This window comes from Salvelinus alpinus, chromosome 33 (assembly GCF_045679555.1).
Source record: "Salvelinus alpinus chromosome 33, SLU_Salpinus.1, whole genome shotgun sequence".
Classification (NCBI taxonomy): domain Eukaryota; kingdom Metazoa; phylum Chordata; class Actinopteri; order Salmoniformes; family Salmonidae; genus Salvelinus; species Salvelinus alpinus.
This window is the reverse complement of record NC_092118.1, coordinates 8,486,730-8,501,538: the sequence shown is the minus strand read 5'-3', so window position 1 is coordinate 8,501,538 and position 14,809 is coordinate 8,486,730. Positions and strand designations below refer to the sequence as shown.

General features: G+C 41.7%; 1 protein-coding gene across 3 annotated transcripts; it reads right to left on the bottom strand.

The window, feature by feature from the left end:
- Window positions 1-3,171: 3,171 nt before the first annotated feature.
- Window positions 3,172-14,333, bottom strand: htatip2 (HIV-1 Tat interactive protein 2). Of its 3 annotated transcripts, none has more exons than XM_071381275.1 (6): window positions 14,172-14,333; window positions 13,279-13,468; window positions 7,069-7,176; window positions 5,029-5,166; window positions 4,828-4,889; window positions 3,172-4,543 (listed from the first exon to the last, which is right to left on the bottom strand). In XM_071381275.1, exons 2-6 carry the CDS (start codon window positions 13,465-13,467, stop codon window positions 4,327-4,329), a joined length of 714 nt encoding a protein of 237 aa, XP_071237376.1. In that variant the 5' UTR covers window position 13,468; window positions 14,172-14,333; the 3' UTR covers window positions 3,172-4,326. The 3 variants fall into 3 exon arrangements, with proteins under 3 accessions (XP_071237376.1, XP_071237377.1, XP_071237375.1); XM_071381276.1 differs by lacking the exon at window positions 14,172-14,333 and adding an exon at window positions 13,992-14,124; XM_071381274.1 differs by lacking the exon at window positions 14,172-14,333 and having other exon boundaries at window positions 13,279-13,593.
- Between the last annotated feature and the right edge of the window lie 476 nt (window positions 14,334-14,809).

Here is a 14,809-nt window from a genome sequence, read left to right as displayed (position 1 = left end):
TGAAAATAGCTGTGCAGCGACGCTCCCCATCCAACCTGACAGAGCTTGAGAAGATCTGCAGAGAAGAATGGCAGAAAGTCCCCAAATACAGGTGTGCCACCTTGTAGCGTCATACCCAAGAAAACTCGAGGCTGTAATCGCTGCCAACGGTGCTTCAACAAAGTACTGAGTAAAGGGTCTGAATACTTATGTAAATGTGATATTTCCGTAATGTCACAAAATGTGGAAAAGGTGAAGGGTTCTGAATACTTTCCCAATGCACTGTACCACTCACCCTCAGGCCTTATTTCTTAATTATGTTCTGGCCACCCGACCATCCGCTCAAGAAAAAAAAATCAGCCCGCGGATGAATCTAGTAGATGATCCCTGCTGAACCACCACTGCCAAATGATAATGTTTCTCTGCCTGAAAGCTTGGCTTGTAGTTACAAAATATTAATTTTATCCTGGGTGAATCCTTAGCAACCAGATGTCTGGTGGCAGTTTCCCTTGAATTGAAACTACTGGACTCACTCATCCTATGATTAAACACGTAGGAGAGGAACTGTTTACCCCAGGCTTGAGGAGGCTAACCTGGGCATACCCTCTGGTCTCATTGGTCAAGTCAATACTAATTGGTGCTATCACTTTGGGCAGGGAGATGGATACTTGAGTATTTCTGTTGGACTGGTCTACTAGCCGCAGACCTGTTGAATGAGCCTGTAGTAAACTTGGAGCATAATTCTTACCTTGTTGGGCATCGACAATTTACACAGGTAACTAGCGCTGAACAAAGCAACAACCTGGTCTCAGAGCATTTCGTATTATTCTTTACGTAAATCCGAGACACTCCATTTAGTATGATATGTTACGTTTCGTATGGTATGTATTAATTTGCAGATGTCGTATGATGTGTTATGAATTACAATTTGTATGATATGTTACGAATTTGCAAAACATACAATATGTTATGAATTACAATTGATTGTGGCTAATGTTAGCTAGATAGCATTAGCTAACATTAGCTAGCTGGCTAACGTTAGCTAGGCTAGGGGTTAGGGTTAGGCTAAAGGGTTAAGTTTGGGAGAAGGATTAGCTAAAAGGGTTAAGGTTAGGTTAAAGTGTTAGGGGAAGGGTTAGCTAACATGCTAAGTAGTTGCAAAGTAGCTCAAAAGTAGTAATGAGTTGAAAAGTTGCTAATTAGAAAAAATGCTAAAGTTGTTCATGATGAGATTCGAAAAACTCGTAACCTTTGAGTTTATATACATTCATGTTATACACTCACCCATCCATCACAACCAGCCACCCAACTTTCGTTTTAACCTTAAGTAACCATCTGTCTTATGTAACCATAACAAACATATCATACTAATCTGAGTGTCCCGGATTTACATTTACTATGTTATGTATAGTCTATAAGACCAGACTGGGTCAGGCGCTGTTGGAACCTAGGAAGAGGGAATCCTCCTGCACATTAGGCAGCCTTCAGGCCCACAGAGTAGAACCAACTATTCAGTTAGGTTTTGTAACCCTTGTCACAGAAGCGGTCGTAAGATACAGAGATGTTGGGATTTAAGGAGGGGCCAACCATCTCGATTCTAGGTGTAGCATAGGTGCCACGTCTACTCTCGCTCCTCCCCTCTGGCGTTTACTAACCACCGGTCCTGGCAACCATCATTACGCGCACCTGCTCCTCATGATTAGTCTCACCTGGACTCCATTGCCTCTCATTACCTCCCCTATATCTGGCACTGCCATAGGTATATTCCCCAGGCAGTATTAATGTTGTTCCATGTCCGTTGATTCCTGTATTGCGCTCTGTTACGGTTATTATTAAACTCACTACCTGCACTTGCTTCCTGTCTCCCAGCATCATCGTTACAGAACACAGCCTCAACAAATGGAAGCAGCAGGAAATGAGGACCTCTCCCAGACGGTCGACGAACAGGGAGACCTACTTCGTAAGCACCACGACCAGCTGACGCAACTGGGGATGGCTATGGATGAGGTTCTTTGCAGTCTTCAACGTCTTGAACATGCCTGTAAGGTGTTGCTTTCCCCTAGTGGAGAATACTCTGTCACCAGTCGACCTGACTGGTTGCATCACTGCCTGGTATGGCAACTGCTCGGCCTCCGACTGCAAGACACTACAGAAGGTAGTGCGTACGGCCCAGTATATCACCGGGGCCAAGCTTCCTGCCATCCAGGACTTCTATATCAGGCGGTGTCAGAGGAATGCCCAAAAAATTGTCAGACTCCAGCCACAGTCTGTTCTCTCTGCTACCACATGGTAAGCGGTACCAGAGCGCCAAGTCTAGGTCCAAGAGGCTTCTAAGCAGCTTCTACCCTCAAGCCATAAGACTCCTGAACATCTAATCAAATGGCTACCCAGACTATTTGCATTCCCCCCCTCCTTTTCACACTGCTGCTACACTCTTATCTATGCAAAGTCACTTTAATAACTCTACCTACATGTACATATTACCTTGACAAACCGGTGCCACCACACATTGACTCTGTACTGGTACCCCTTGTGTATAGTCTCGCTATTGTTATTTTACTGCTGCTCTTTAATTAGTTTTATTTAATTGTAATTTATTTTAAACTGCATTGTTGGTTAAGGGCTTGTAAGTAAGCATTTCACTGTAAGGTCTACACCTGTTGTATTCAGCGCATGTGATGCATAAAATTTGATTTGAACAGTCTCTGTGATCTTGCCAACCCCCACTGTCTCACCTCTGAGAAACAGTTCTGTTGTGATTACATCACATAGGTCTGAATTACAGTAATACTATTGGTCAACTCAGATTTTGAATCCAAACAACAGATGCTTATAAAAGGGTCTTAGATTGTCTCTTTCTCTTATGTTCCTGACCTGCACTGGTGAGATACCTACACTCTTTCTCTCCAATGAGCTATGGGCCATGGCCATTTCATTCTCTTTCTCTCCGACCATGCTTAGAATAATGCCTTGTAACTTAAGCGTATGCCTTTTATGTTATCATTCAGTTTACAAAGTAAATAAATACACTTGTATTTAGAATTCCATTCTCAGACATTTCTTCATTGCCTATTACTGTAACTCAGCTATGGTGTTCTTGCACATTGCCATTTATCTTATGGAGTCAGATAATGTAATTAGCCCATTAATGGAATTGTCTATATATAAAATATACTGTATATACACAAAGTATTACTGCCCACTACATCGTTGTTTAATGTAACACAGAAGCATAGACCACTTAAATACATAGCATTTACATGACGCCACAATTAAAATGTATAAAAATCCAAGTCAATGTGAGTATGAACAAGATAACCCCTAATTCAATTACATGCTTAGCATTGCTCGGAAAACAAAAGTGATCAAAGACAAGTCAGACATATTGCCTTAAAATCCCTCTTCAATGGTTCAGTCTTGTGGAAAATAAACTCTCGCTTCAAGTAAGTGCATCATTTTTCAAAGTGGTTAAGGATGTGGTCTTACATAAAACAGCATGAACGTTGTAGGCTGGATGGAAGAGCTTCTACTAACTAAACCGTTTTGAGTTAATGGACCCAGAAGAACCAGTCCAATACATTTCCCTCTTCACCTAATATATTAAACCGATTCTAGCCCCTGTGCCAGTCTGTTTCCTCTTCAGCCAACTCCTTGTTGACCACAAAAATAGTCTGCACTCGAAAAGAGCACTTGGGATACAAAGACAACAGAAGGCATATTTCAGTATTCATAATTACATCATCATTTCCCAATCATATCTTATTTGAATTACCCATGAAGAGCTTTAAAAATTGCACTTTTCATAAGGGAATATTCCCCTTTGGACTCATTCCCACAGAGAAACAGAGACATTCAACAACACCTGCTCAAGCAGGCAAAGTCTATGTTTTTTTAGGACTTGAGAGCTAGCTACCGTGTTGACTATCATGGTTGAAAGGAACCTCAAGTTGAAGCCAACGAAGCTTTGAATGCTTAACCATGTGCTCTGAGAGCATCTGCATTGCTCTAGAAATTCAACTTTATACTTGTCGTCAACCCTCCTCCATGCTTTCAAAGGAAGTCGTTAGTAGAAAATATATTGTCATGAAGAAGAAGCACCATCACATGAAATGGCAGTAGCACAACACACTTCACCGCCAGTCTCTGGCGGAGTTCCCAATACTCAAATTTCCTCAAGACCTTTCCTTCATTATCACTGATGGGTGAAAGGACTGGATAGAGTTTCCCTTGACATTGCTCTCACATGTCATGTCCAGACAGAACAGTGGCGGTACAACCACATCAGTGGTTTATGGAGGAAAGGGGATGAGGAAATGAAGCTATTGAGAGACACACCTTCCCTGTCCCTCATTTCTCTGGGGCCTTCCCCAAGTCATAGATGGCTTTATTCTCCAGGATCTCCACTTTCTCCCCTGCAGGGATCAGTGTGTTGGCCACCATGGCCCTGGTCACTGATTGGATGGGGATGGACATCGCTGTGGGAAACATGGAGGAAATAGGGCCCAGGACCTTCCTGGCAAACCATTCGGCAGGCCGGCTCTCCTGCCTGTCGACCATCAGCACCCTGGGAGGAAAAACAAGAGAAGAAGAATTCAGTTGAGATGTTACAAGTGAAATAACTTACAGCAATAAACACAGTATCAAAATATCTCAGAGTGCATTTATGCAATGAAACTGAACACTATGTGTTTACATCATGTGATCACTGGAGAAATGTGTATATTGCTAATCATGACATTGGTGTGAGATATTCACCATTTGCTTTGCCATGACTGAAAAGGTAATGAACAAGAGAGTCATTTCTGCAAAGGAACGTTTTTACACATGACTAATGCAAATGAGACTTACGCAGGGCGATAGATGGAGTACCTCTCGAAGCCCAACGGCTCAATGTCTGCCTCCACTTGTCCCTGGAGAGGCAAACATTTGCATTAACCAAACAATATACAGCACCTCATCAAATAGCTTTATGAGAGAGTCTGAGAGGCCTTCATTATGAAAGGCTATAAAAGGAGGCGTCTTTACTCAGGTGAACATTTTGTGTATTACCTTCACTTTGAGATAGAGAAAACCACTGGTTTTGTCAGCCCCTTTAGAAGACTCGAGGTTGAAGTGTGAGCAGCCTCCTGCCTTGGCGAGCTCCGCTGACTTCAGGACATAGTCATGGTCAACACGGATGAATCCATCCTACAATGACAGAAAGATAAGAGAAAATGTGTACACATTAATCTGCATTTGACCACAACATGATCCAAGCAGGTTGTGTATGGTGGCTCGTTCAATGTCCTTTCAGCAAGCCATGACACCCACCATCTCAGATTGTTCTGGAATCGTTTCTGTCGTTAGAAACATAAGATAAGAATTTCCGCATCATTATTTTGTTGAAATATAATTTGATCTCTGAGAAATTAAAGATGATTGACTGCAAACAAATTGGCCATTTTAATATATAGGATTCATAGAATAATCAATAAATATAGCATCTAACATCCGATTTGGAACAAACTTTTTTCTAACAATGAGTAAGACATGAGGAATCTAAAGAAATAGTCAAAAGACATCAACGGATCCCTAACACCCCACGCCAATCCCAACCCAACCACGACTATATAGAATCAGTTCTCTACGTCAGAGAAGTAGTATTGAGCTGTTTCTTCATTCTGTCATGTATTCTCAGTGAATTTGATGGTGATTTTTTTTCTCCGTTCAGAGAAATTAGTCATTGAAATTGTTAGGTTTATGTCCCATCCTACACCCTGATATTACCAGGTTCTGACCACTGGATGGTACCGTTTCTGCTATTAGGGGATAATAATAAAAAATAATAAAACCCCTCAATGTTACATTTACATTTACATCTTATCCAGAGCGACTTACAAGTTGGTGCATTCACCTTATGATATCCAGTGGAACAACCACTTTACAATAGTGCATCTAACTCTTTTAAGGGGGGGGGGGGGGGTTAGAAGGATTACTTTATCCTATCCTAGGTATTCCTTAAAGAGGTGGTGTTTCAGGTGTTTCCGGAAGGTGGTGATTGACTCCGCTGACCTGGCGTCGTGGGGGAGTTTGTTCCACCATTGGGGTGCCAGAGCAGCGAACAGTTTTGACTGGGCTGAGCGGGAGCTGTACTTCCTCAGAGGTAGGGAGGCGAGCAGGCCAGAGGTGGATGAACGCAGTGCCCTTGTTTGGGTGTAGGGCCTGATCAGAGCCTGAAGGTACGGAGGTGCCGTTCCCCTCACAGCTCCGTAGGCAAGCACCATGGTCTTGTAGCGGATGCGAGCTTCAACTGGAAGCCAGTGGAGAGAGCGGAGGAGCGGGGTGACGTGAGAGAACTTGGGAAGGTTGAACACCAGACGGGCTGCGGCGTTCTGGATGAGTTGTAGGGGTTTAATGGCACAGGCAGGGAGCCCAGCCAACAGCGAGTTGCAGTAATCCAGACGGGAGATGACAAGTGCCTGGATTAGGACCTGCGCCGCTTCCTGTGTGAGGCAGGGTCGTACTCTGCGAATGTTGTAGAGCATGAACCTACAGGAACGGGTCACCGCCTTGATGTTAGTAGGGATAGTTTACACAAATTACTTAACTTTTTTTCACCTAATAGCAGGAACAGCACCATCTCGTGGTCAGAACCTGATAATATCAGGATGTAGGATGGGACTAAACATAACTTTAATTAATCATTTATCTGAACAGGGGGAAAAAACATCACCAAATTCACTGGGAATACATTACATAGTATGAATAAACAAACATACTACTTGTCAGACACAGAAAACTGATACTATATACTTGGCATGGGGTGTCTGTAGGAGGCTTTTGACCATTGAATAAATCATTGTTAGAAAAAAGTTAAGAATATTATATAAATCCTAGAAATTAAAAATTGCCAATTTGGATGCAATCAATTAGCTGAGATCACAAATTATATTGAAATAAAATAAATGTTGCACGAATGCTAATCTTATCTGTTTCAAAAAACTATGTCAGAAAAATCTGAGACGGTGGGTGTCGAAATCCTCTTTCTTTTCTTATGACCCTGGTGGTACATGTTCACAGGGGTCTCTATATCAGTGACCATGAACTCACAGCCCCGGCTTTGGCTTTGGTCGTTCCCAGGCAGCAGTAGCCAACATCATGCCCTTGGAATGCAGCAGCATAGTCACTCAGTTTCTCAAAGTCCACCACCTCCTGCACCTGAAAGAGGACAGAGAACAGGACAATCTTTATAATGGATGTAGGCTTCTTGTAGGCTTTGTTGTAGTCTGCACACACATTAATGGTATTGAAAGTGTAACTTTATTTAAAGCTCATAGTAGGGTGTTAGGTGACGCGACAAATGGACGCTATACGAGAATTCGACGAAAATAATGAATCATTTGAAAACATAAATGTGGCAGTTGTTACCCATGTCTAAAAATCCGAAAAGCAAGTGCCGTGCAAAGAATGTTCAAATCTGTTGGACAGCCCATTTTGTCAAACCTGCCAAATCGGTGTGTTCTTATTTGCTCTTTGCGATGGGTATTCCTCAACCTACCAGAGTAAGATCGATGTGACACTGTATTGCCTAGAAGTATGGGTAAGTCCTGAGGGTGTGTCACGGTCATCCGACGTCTTTTGACTGAAATAAAAGGTAAAAAGTTTATTTCGCTTCTTTCGTCAGATGTTTTCAGAGACACTAAAAAAAAAGATTGCAGGCTGCAGGTCACAAAGTAGAGCTTCGTAGCTACGTTTTGATGTATGGGTTGTCAGGGTTTGGTCCTAGCAGCTGGCTAGCAGACAGCTCACACGGTCTCTTCTGTGCCTAGGCTAATTATTTACTGCAGTTTATCCTCCCATCACCAGAGTAACTCATAACATTACAATGTAACCCAACTCAGGTTCAGGCCTACCTTAGAAGTAAGCTATCTTATTAGACTAGTAGCCTTCTGTGTTACAGTTCAGACTTAGTGAGAAGTGTGCATCCATGTTATTAGACTGTGTGTGTGTGTGTGTGTTGTTGTTGGGGGTGCTGTGTGAGTGTACGAGGATGCTGAGAAGTGTGTGCCTGCGTTAGGCTGTGTGTGTGTGTCTCAAGTATTTAATTTGCATAAAGTAGTATAAAGTAGTATTCTAATTTCATAAATTGTTACTCTTAGTTTTGTGTATGATTGGGCTTAAATTACTGTAATTATGTATAGCATTTTAATTGAAGAATATTTACTTTTATTTTAATAATCTCTGTTCTACATCAGCCTTAGCCCTTGACCATGACTCAGTACCATTACATTAGATATGAGTCATTGGATGAAGGCATCTCCTTTAGGGTAACATTAACACGCATCGCTTGTGGTACAGTTTTGGAAGCACAAGGACCTTAAATTATATATCAGTGAGAAATTATACAAAAATTAATTAAAAAAGGTTAAGTTGATACGCACCTTTATAGGGTTAGGGTTCCCACATGGTCGTATTTCCACGTTACAGAGCTTGTTTATGGAAAACAGTGCTAATTAGCTATATGCGTCTCTGAACCCGTTTGTAAACGGAAGACAGACGACACAAACGTGTTGTCACTGATGAATACTGTCGGCTGAAACTGTTAAAACCGGTTAAAACCGTGTAGAGTAAGTGTGTATTTTGCATTTGCAAAATTATTTTGATGTGATATGAAAGTAGAGGGATTTATATTTCTAGAACTGTACCGCAATTGAGAATCGATTCACATTTAGATTGGGTTGTTTTGGCTTCCAGAGCCAATTCACACTTAAAACAGAACATGTAAGGTCCTTGGACTAAGGAGTAACGTTAGACGCTTTTAGTCCAATATTGGGCTACATCAGCCTTGAAAACAGAGCCGGGCGGCCCTTTATGCGCACTACGCAAGTTGCGTAAGGCCCCGCAAATTACGCAAGGGCTCCGCCTCCCCCTCGTGTCAAAGCAGGTGTCAATGTTTACAACTTCGATGAGAGGATGAAGCGGAACTATCCTTCTGGTCACAAATAAAGAAAAAAAACACCATGAGAGTGAATTGCGGGAACAGAAATCAGGTAAACTTGTGTTGTCTCCTCTCCAAGTTTGATGTCAGTAAAATAACAGTAACGTTAAGTTGATGTGCTGTAGCTCGCAGTGCATCTTTCTCTAGTCTGTCTGTCTTGCTAACCTAGCTGGGCAGTGCATCTCTTGGTCTGTCTGTCTTGCTTGCTAGCAAGCCACTTCCAGGGCTGTGTTCTGTGACTTTGTTCCTGACAAAAGTGAGAGTGAAATACAACTATTTATTACGTTTGATAAACGCCAACTGGCAACGGTGTTTATAAACTGCAACTCGGAAAAGATAACCGTGTTGCGCGTGAACATGCGTTCATATGCGCGCGCACGAAATGGAACTCGCGCTTTCCAGCAGCAACCTCTGTGGACACCAGTCCAGACAATATATGGGCGTGATGGCACTCCTCATAGGCACACACAATTTTAAAACAAGACAATAATTATCTAGTCTCTCAGTCAAGGTTTAGTTACAGCTCTGGACTAATGCAAGATGGAAAGCAATGGATTGACATTGACTATTGATTTATATATTGAATTTAAAATAGCTGGGCGTACTGGACAATATGGATACACATCTCTCAGTAAATAATAACCATTAAGTATTCAGCCAAGCCATAGTATAAATAGTATTTTATATTTGAAAATGTATAAAAGGAAATATGGGGGAGCCAGTTTGAATGGGCCTGATGCAGCTGATAAATGAATAAGAGTATGGTTACCTATCATTTACAGGTGCTATGCTTAAATTTGTCAGTAGAGGAGATACTGGATCATCAGCCAGTACAAGCAGACTCAGTTGATCCACAGCCAGCACTAACACAGACCCAGTACAGCCGGCTTCAGCAAATACTAACACAGACTAAGTACAGCCATCTTCAGCAAGTACTAACACAGACCCAGGTGAAGTACAGGCAGCCTCAGCCAGTAGTAGCACAACCAGAGGTGTACAGCCAGCATCAGATACAAACAGCTCAGAACCTAATAGAACAGTTGCTGCTCCACCAAATGACCCAGCAGATTGGCCCCCAGTCTTAACAGACTTCATGAGGACTGAGTTAGTGCGCAGAGGTCCATTCAAACCAGCACTGGATTTATCTTACCCTAAAGACATGGCTAGAAGAGGTTTCCATTCAGGCTTATTAGAGAGACAGCTGTCAAATGGGGAAAAGATTACCAGGAGCTGGCTTTCATACTCAATCAAAAACAACGCTGTGTATTGTTTCTGCTGTAAGCTCTTTTCTACAAAAAAGACTACAAAATAATAAAGGAAGGCGTGAATGACTGGTCAAATATCAACACCGTTCTGAAACACCACGAGGGTAGTCCTGAACACACAAACAATATGATTAAGTGGAGAGAACTTGATCTGCGACTAAGTCTGACTCTTGACCAGATACAAATGACAATTTTGGAGGCTGAAAGAAAGAGATGGCGGGATGTCCTTACACGTTTAATAAGTATCACCCAGTCTCTGGCTGAAATAAACCTAGCATTCTGTGGTTCATCAGACAAACTCTTCCAACCAGATAATGGAAACTTCCTAAGAGGTTGAATTACTGGCAAAATTTGACCCTGTTACAGAAAATCTCAGCAAAATTAAAGATGGAGAGACATGCTCATTACATTGGGAAGCGCCACAGAATGAGCTGATACAGATTGAGTGACAAGATTCTGGAAGCAATAGTGACTCAAGTAAGAGACTCAAAGTACTTCTCCATTATCTTGGACTGTACACCTGACATTAGTCACCAGGAGAAAATGTCCATTATTCTGAGACGCGTGGCTTTAAAAGGGAAAGCCAGAGATCAAGGAGCACTTCCTTGGCTTTGTGAATGTTGAGGTCACAGCAGGCTTGAATCTGTCCACTGTCATCTTAGATAAGCTGAACGAGCTGAAGCTTCCATTTGAAGATTGCAGAGGGCAAGCTTATGATAATGGGGCCAACATGAAGGGCAAGCACCAAGGAGTACAAGCCAGAATGCAAAAAAAAAAAGAAAAATCCTAGAGCTGTGTTCGTCCCATGTGGAGTACATACTCTTAAACCTTGTCATTGCAGATGCTGCCAAATCTTCAAAAAGATGCAGTTGGGTTTTTGGGGCATGTGCAAAAGCTCTACGCCTTCTTTTCAGCTGGCACACAAAGATGGGAGTGTTTTTAAGAAACACGTGAACATAACCGTAAAGTCATGGAGTGACAAGATGGGAGAGTAGGCTCCAAAGTGTTCATGCAACAGGTAACAGGCTTCTGAGGTTCAGGAGGCATTACTGGAAGTCAGACAGACAATCAACAATCCTGTGGCCAAAGTGGAGGCACAAGCACTTCCAAAGGACTTTGCGTCCTACCGCTTCTTGATTTGCTGTGTCGCATGGTGAGATATTGACAATGACAAACAAGGTGAACAAGCTCCTTCAATCCGCCTCAATGCAGTTGAATATCGCAGCAAATTGTATCTCAAATGCAAAGGCCTCCCTCACTACATACCGGGAAACTGGATTCTCTGAGGCTCAGACAACAGCCAAAAGCATTTGTGAAGAAATTAATGTGGAGGCTGTTCTGAAAGAGAAGAGACTGAGAAACAGCAAGAGGCATTTCAGCTATGAAGCTCCTGATGAACCAGTGACTGATGCTCTGAAAAACCTCCAAGTCAACTACTTCAACATTGTGGTCGACTCTGCTGTGACATCCATGAATGAGAGATTTGAAACACTCAACCAGGTGAAAACCAAATATGGAGTGCTGCTGAACTTCAGCACTGCCTCTCAGATGTCCAGTGAATATTTAAAGGCTCACTGCATGGAAGTTGAAAACACTCTTAACCTTCAGAGATGACTGTGACATCAGTGGAATGGATCTGACACACTATTCAGAATTGACCTGATCTGCCATCAGATAAGATGACTGCCTTTGAGCTGCTTTCCTTTCTCTGTGAGAAAAACCTGGAGGAACTCTATCCTAACCTTTGGATAGCCCTATGAATTGCAGTCACCCTACCAGTAACATTGGCAGAGAGGAGCTTTTCAAAATGAAAGCTCATCAAAAGCTACCTGAGGTCTTCCATGTCACAGGAACGATTGAGTGGTCTGTCCATCCATATAAATCATGACGTGGGGAAACACTTGTCCTATGATGATTTTTGTCTCAAGAAAGTGCAGAAGAGGAATATTTTGATGGTAAGATTTGAATTCAAACATTCAAATGTTTACACACTTAGTAAACAAATTTAAGATTGTAAGGCAGAAGTGCATTTGTGTAAATGACTGCTTAACTAACTATGTGACATACTTTCTCAATTTCTTCCAGACAGTCCAGATAGACTGGTGCCAATGCTGATGCTGAAAATGCCCAGGCTGTAAAGGGAACCAAAGTTAATCACACAGCTGTATAGGTTTCATTTGACTTTGAGACATATACCTGGAGCCATAGCATATAGGCTTATGTTTACATTGTATAGGCAAAGCTAAATTGTATAATATTGTGAGGACTGGACTAATTACCAGGCAGCAGAGCCAAAGCTCATTGTTATATTTGATTATTTTCTACATTTTATATTATTTTCTACATTTTATATTATTTTCTACAATTTCTTATTCATGTTTAATATTCACTTATCTTAAGATTCTATATAAAATATTATATTCAATAAATATTGTTTGTTTATACCTCATTCTGTTCTGTAGAGGTCTACTTATTCTTAGACCGACAGATGAAGCAAACTGTTTTAAAGGAGGATTGTAGTGGGAGCACTGGGGAGTCAGGTGTGACTGTGGCAATGGCAAATGGTTTACATGGCTCACGGGTCAGGTAGGAGGGCCCCTGTCCCTTAGCATTATTTTTGCTTAGGGCCCCAGGGAGGTCAGGACCGGCTCTGCTTGAAAATGTCATAACAATATGACCACTATCTTGAGATATTGGACAAAACATGTTAAATATAATACAGGTGATTTGGTGCCATTATTGACTAGGGATGAATATTGACCTTTTCCGATAACTTGAAAGGAAGATCTCAGCAACGGTAAATCCTGTCCTCGTGAAATAAACCGTTGTGTTCCTGACAAGCTTCTCTATGACAGAACACAAAGTATAACGCCAGAACCAAAGTTTTTTTTTATTTTTTATCCCCTAACACCTTACTCATGGATGCGTGTTACTTTACTTTGCCAAGCAGGGCCCGGTGTCACAAAAGCATTTTAAGGCTAAATTCATCTTAGAACCATACAGGCCCTGCTTGAAAAAACAACAACACATTGACAATAAAACAAGTCGCACACCTACCAGGTTCTCATACGCTTCGTCTTCAAATGTGAGCTGCCGCCTTCCGATGACAGTGATCTTCGAGAAGAGCTTCCTCTCCACAATCTCTTTGAGTAACTCTTTGCCTGTCTCTCCAGAGACACCAAGGATAAAACAACTTTTATTCTTCTGTCTGAAGTCCTCTGCCAGTGTTTTCAGGTCGTGTGCCATCCTGAAGGACAAAACAAGACAATGCTTCACCACTGAGGAGAGACCTAATTGTTTGATCGCTGTTTTACACAAAGGCAGCATGATACAGCATTTTTTTTTATTGTTACACAGGTGTGCGGGGTGGGTATAATTTGTGGAACAACATTCTAAAAACTTCGTAAAGTACAATGTTGCCAACAAACAACGCATACAACGTAGCATGACCAAGTCACCTAGCTAACTAGCTGCCGAATAGGCATCAACTCACCACGTAGCTTATTGTTAATGTTTGTCCATAGGCTACCAGAAACATTTTTCTGAATAAACGTGGTGAGTGAAAACTTAATGAAATAGCCTACTCGGTATCTTATTCGGCCGCTATACAACTTTGTATGCGTTGTTTGTTGGCAACCTTGTCATTTACGAAGTTTTTGGATCATATTCCTGTTGGAACGTTCCACACATTATACCCACCAGGTGTATGTCACGCCCTACACCGGTCTCTTGACCGCTAACTAACTAGCAAGATAAATAAGGCAATTAACCTTTCTTGCAAGCCTCCCTCAAAAGCAATCACTCAGCATTACAACTAGCTGTAAAACAGACCAGTAGGCTAGTACCAGTAGCTAGTTACTGTACATGCTATAATTCCCAAGCCTGACTGCAGACTGAGTGACATAGTAAACTGTCACGTTAGTTCGAGTATGTTAGCTTCTGATTCTCACCTGGTATATATCGTCCGTTCGCTCTAGATGGTGTAAAACGACTGCAATGACAGTGAAAAGCAAATAGCTTTACCCCAGCTGCTTTCCAGTAGTTTCATAACAGATCAGCGATATAGCTAAACAAATGAATGTACCCATGGAAACACGCATCCGGTTCCTGCTGTCGTTGGTGATAGGAATTCGCAGTAAAATCGACAAGCCCTGCCTAATACACTGTCAAAAATATTCTGTGAAGATAATACATTCTGAAAAATGTTTTGAATAGTTCTTGTTTTATTGAAACACAAATACATCTGATATATGTATTCAATAAGAAGCCTAGTTTTGACAGTTTCATTATCATCGTTGTCATCGTCATGATTACTTTCCACTTATCAATAGGCTTGGCAGAGGGCAGTAAAGTTACAGGCATTGATACACACGGTCGCAATGGCTACTTGTCAGGAGGTACCAAAGAGCATTTGGTAACACTATATTGCTGTCAGTCTTTGTCATATTGTGGTCAGTGTCTTTAATTGTCAAAAATACATTTACAAGGGATATAAAATGACATCAAACACGGTTTTATCACAGTATAAACCATGCATTCCCAATTACCTGTTCACATTCTGTGTACATGCATTGTCTTATATCTGTTC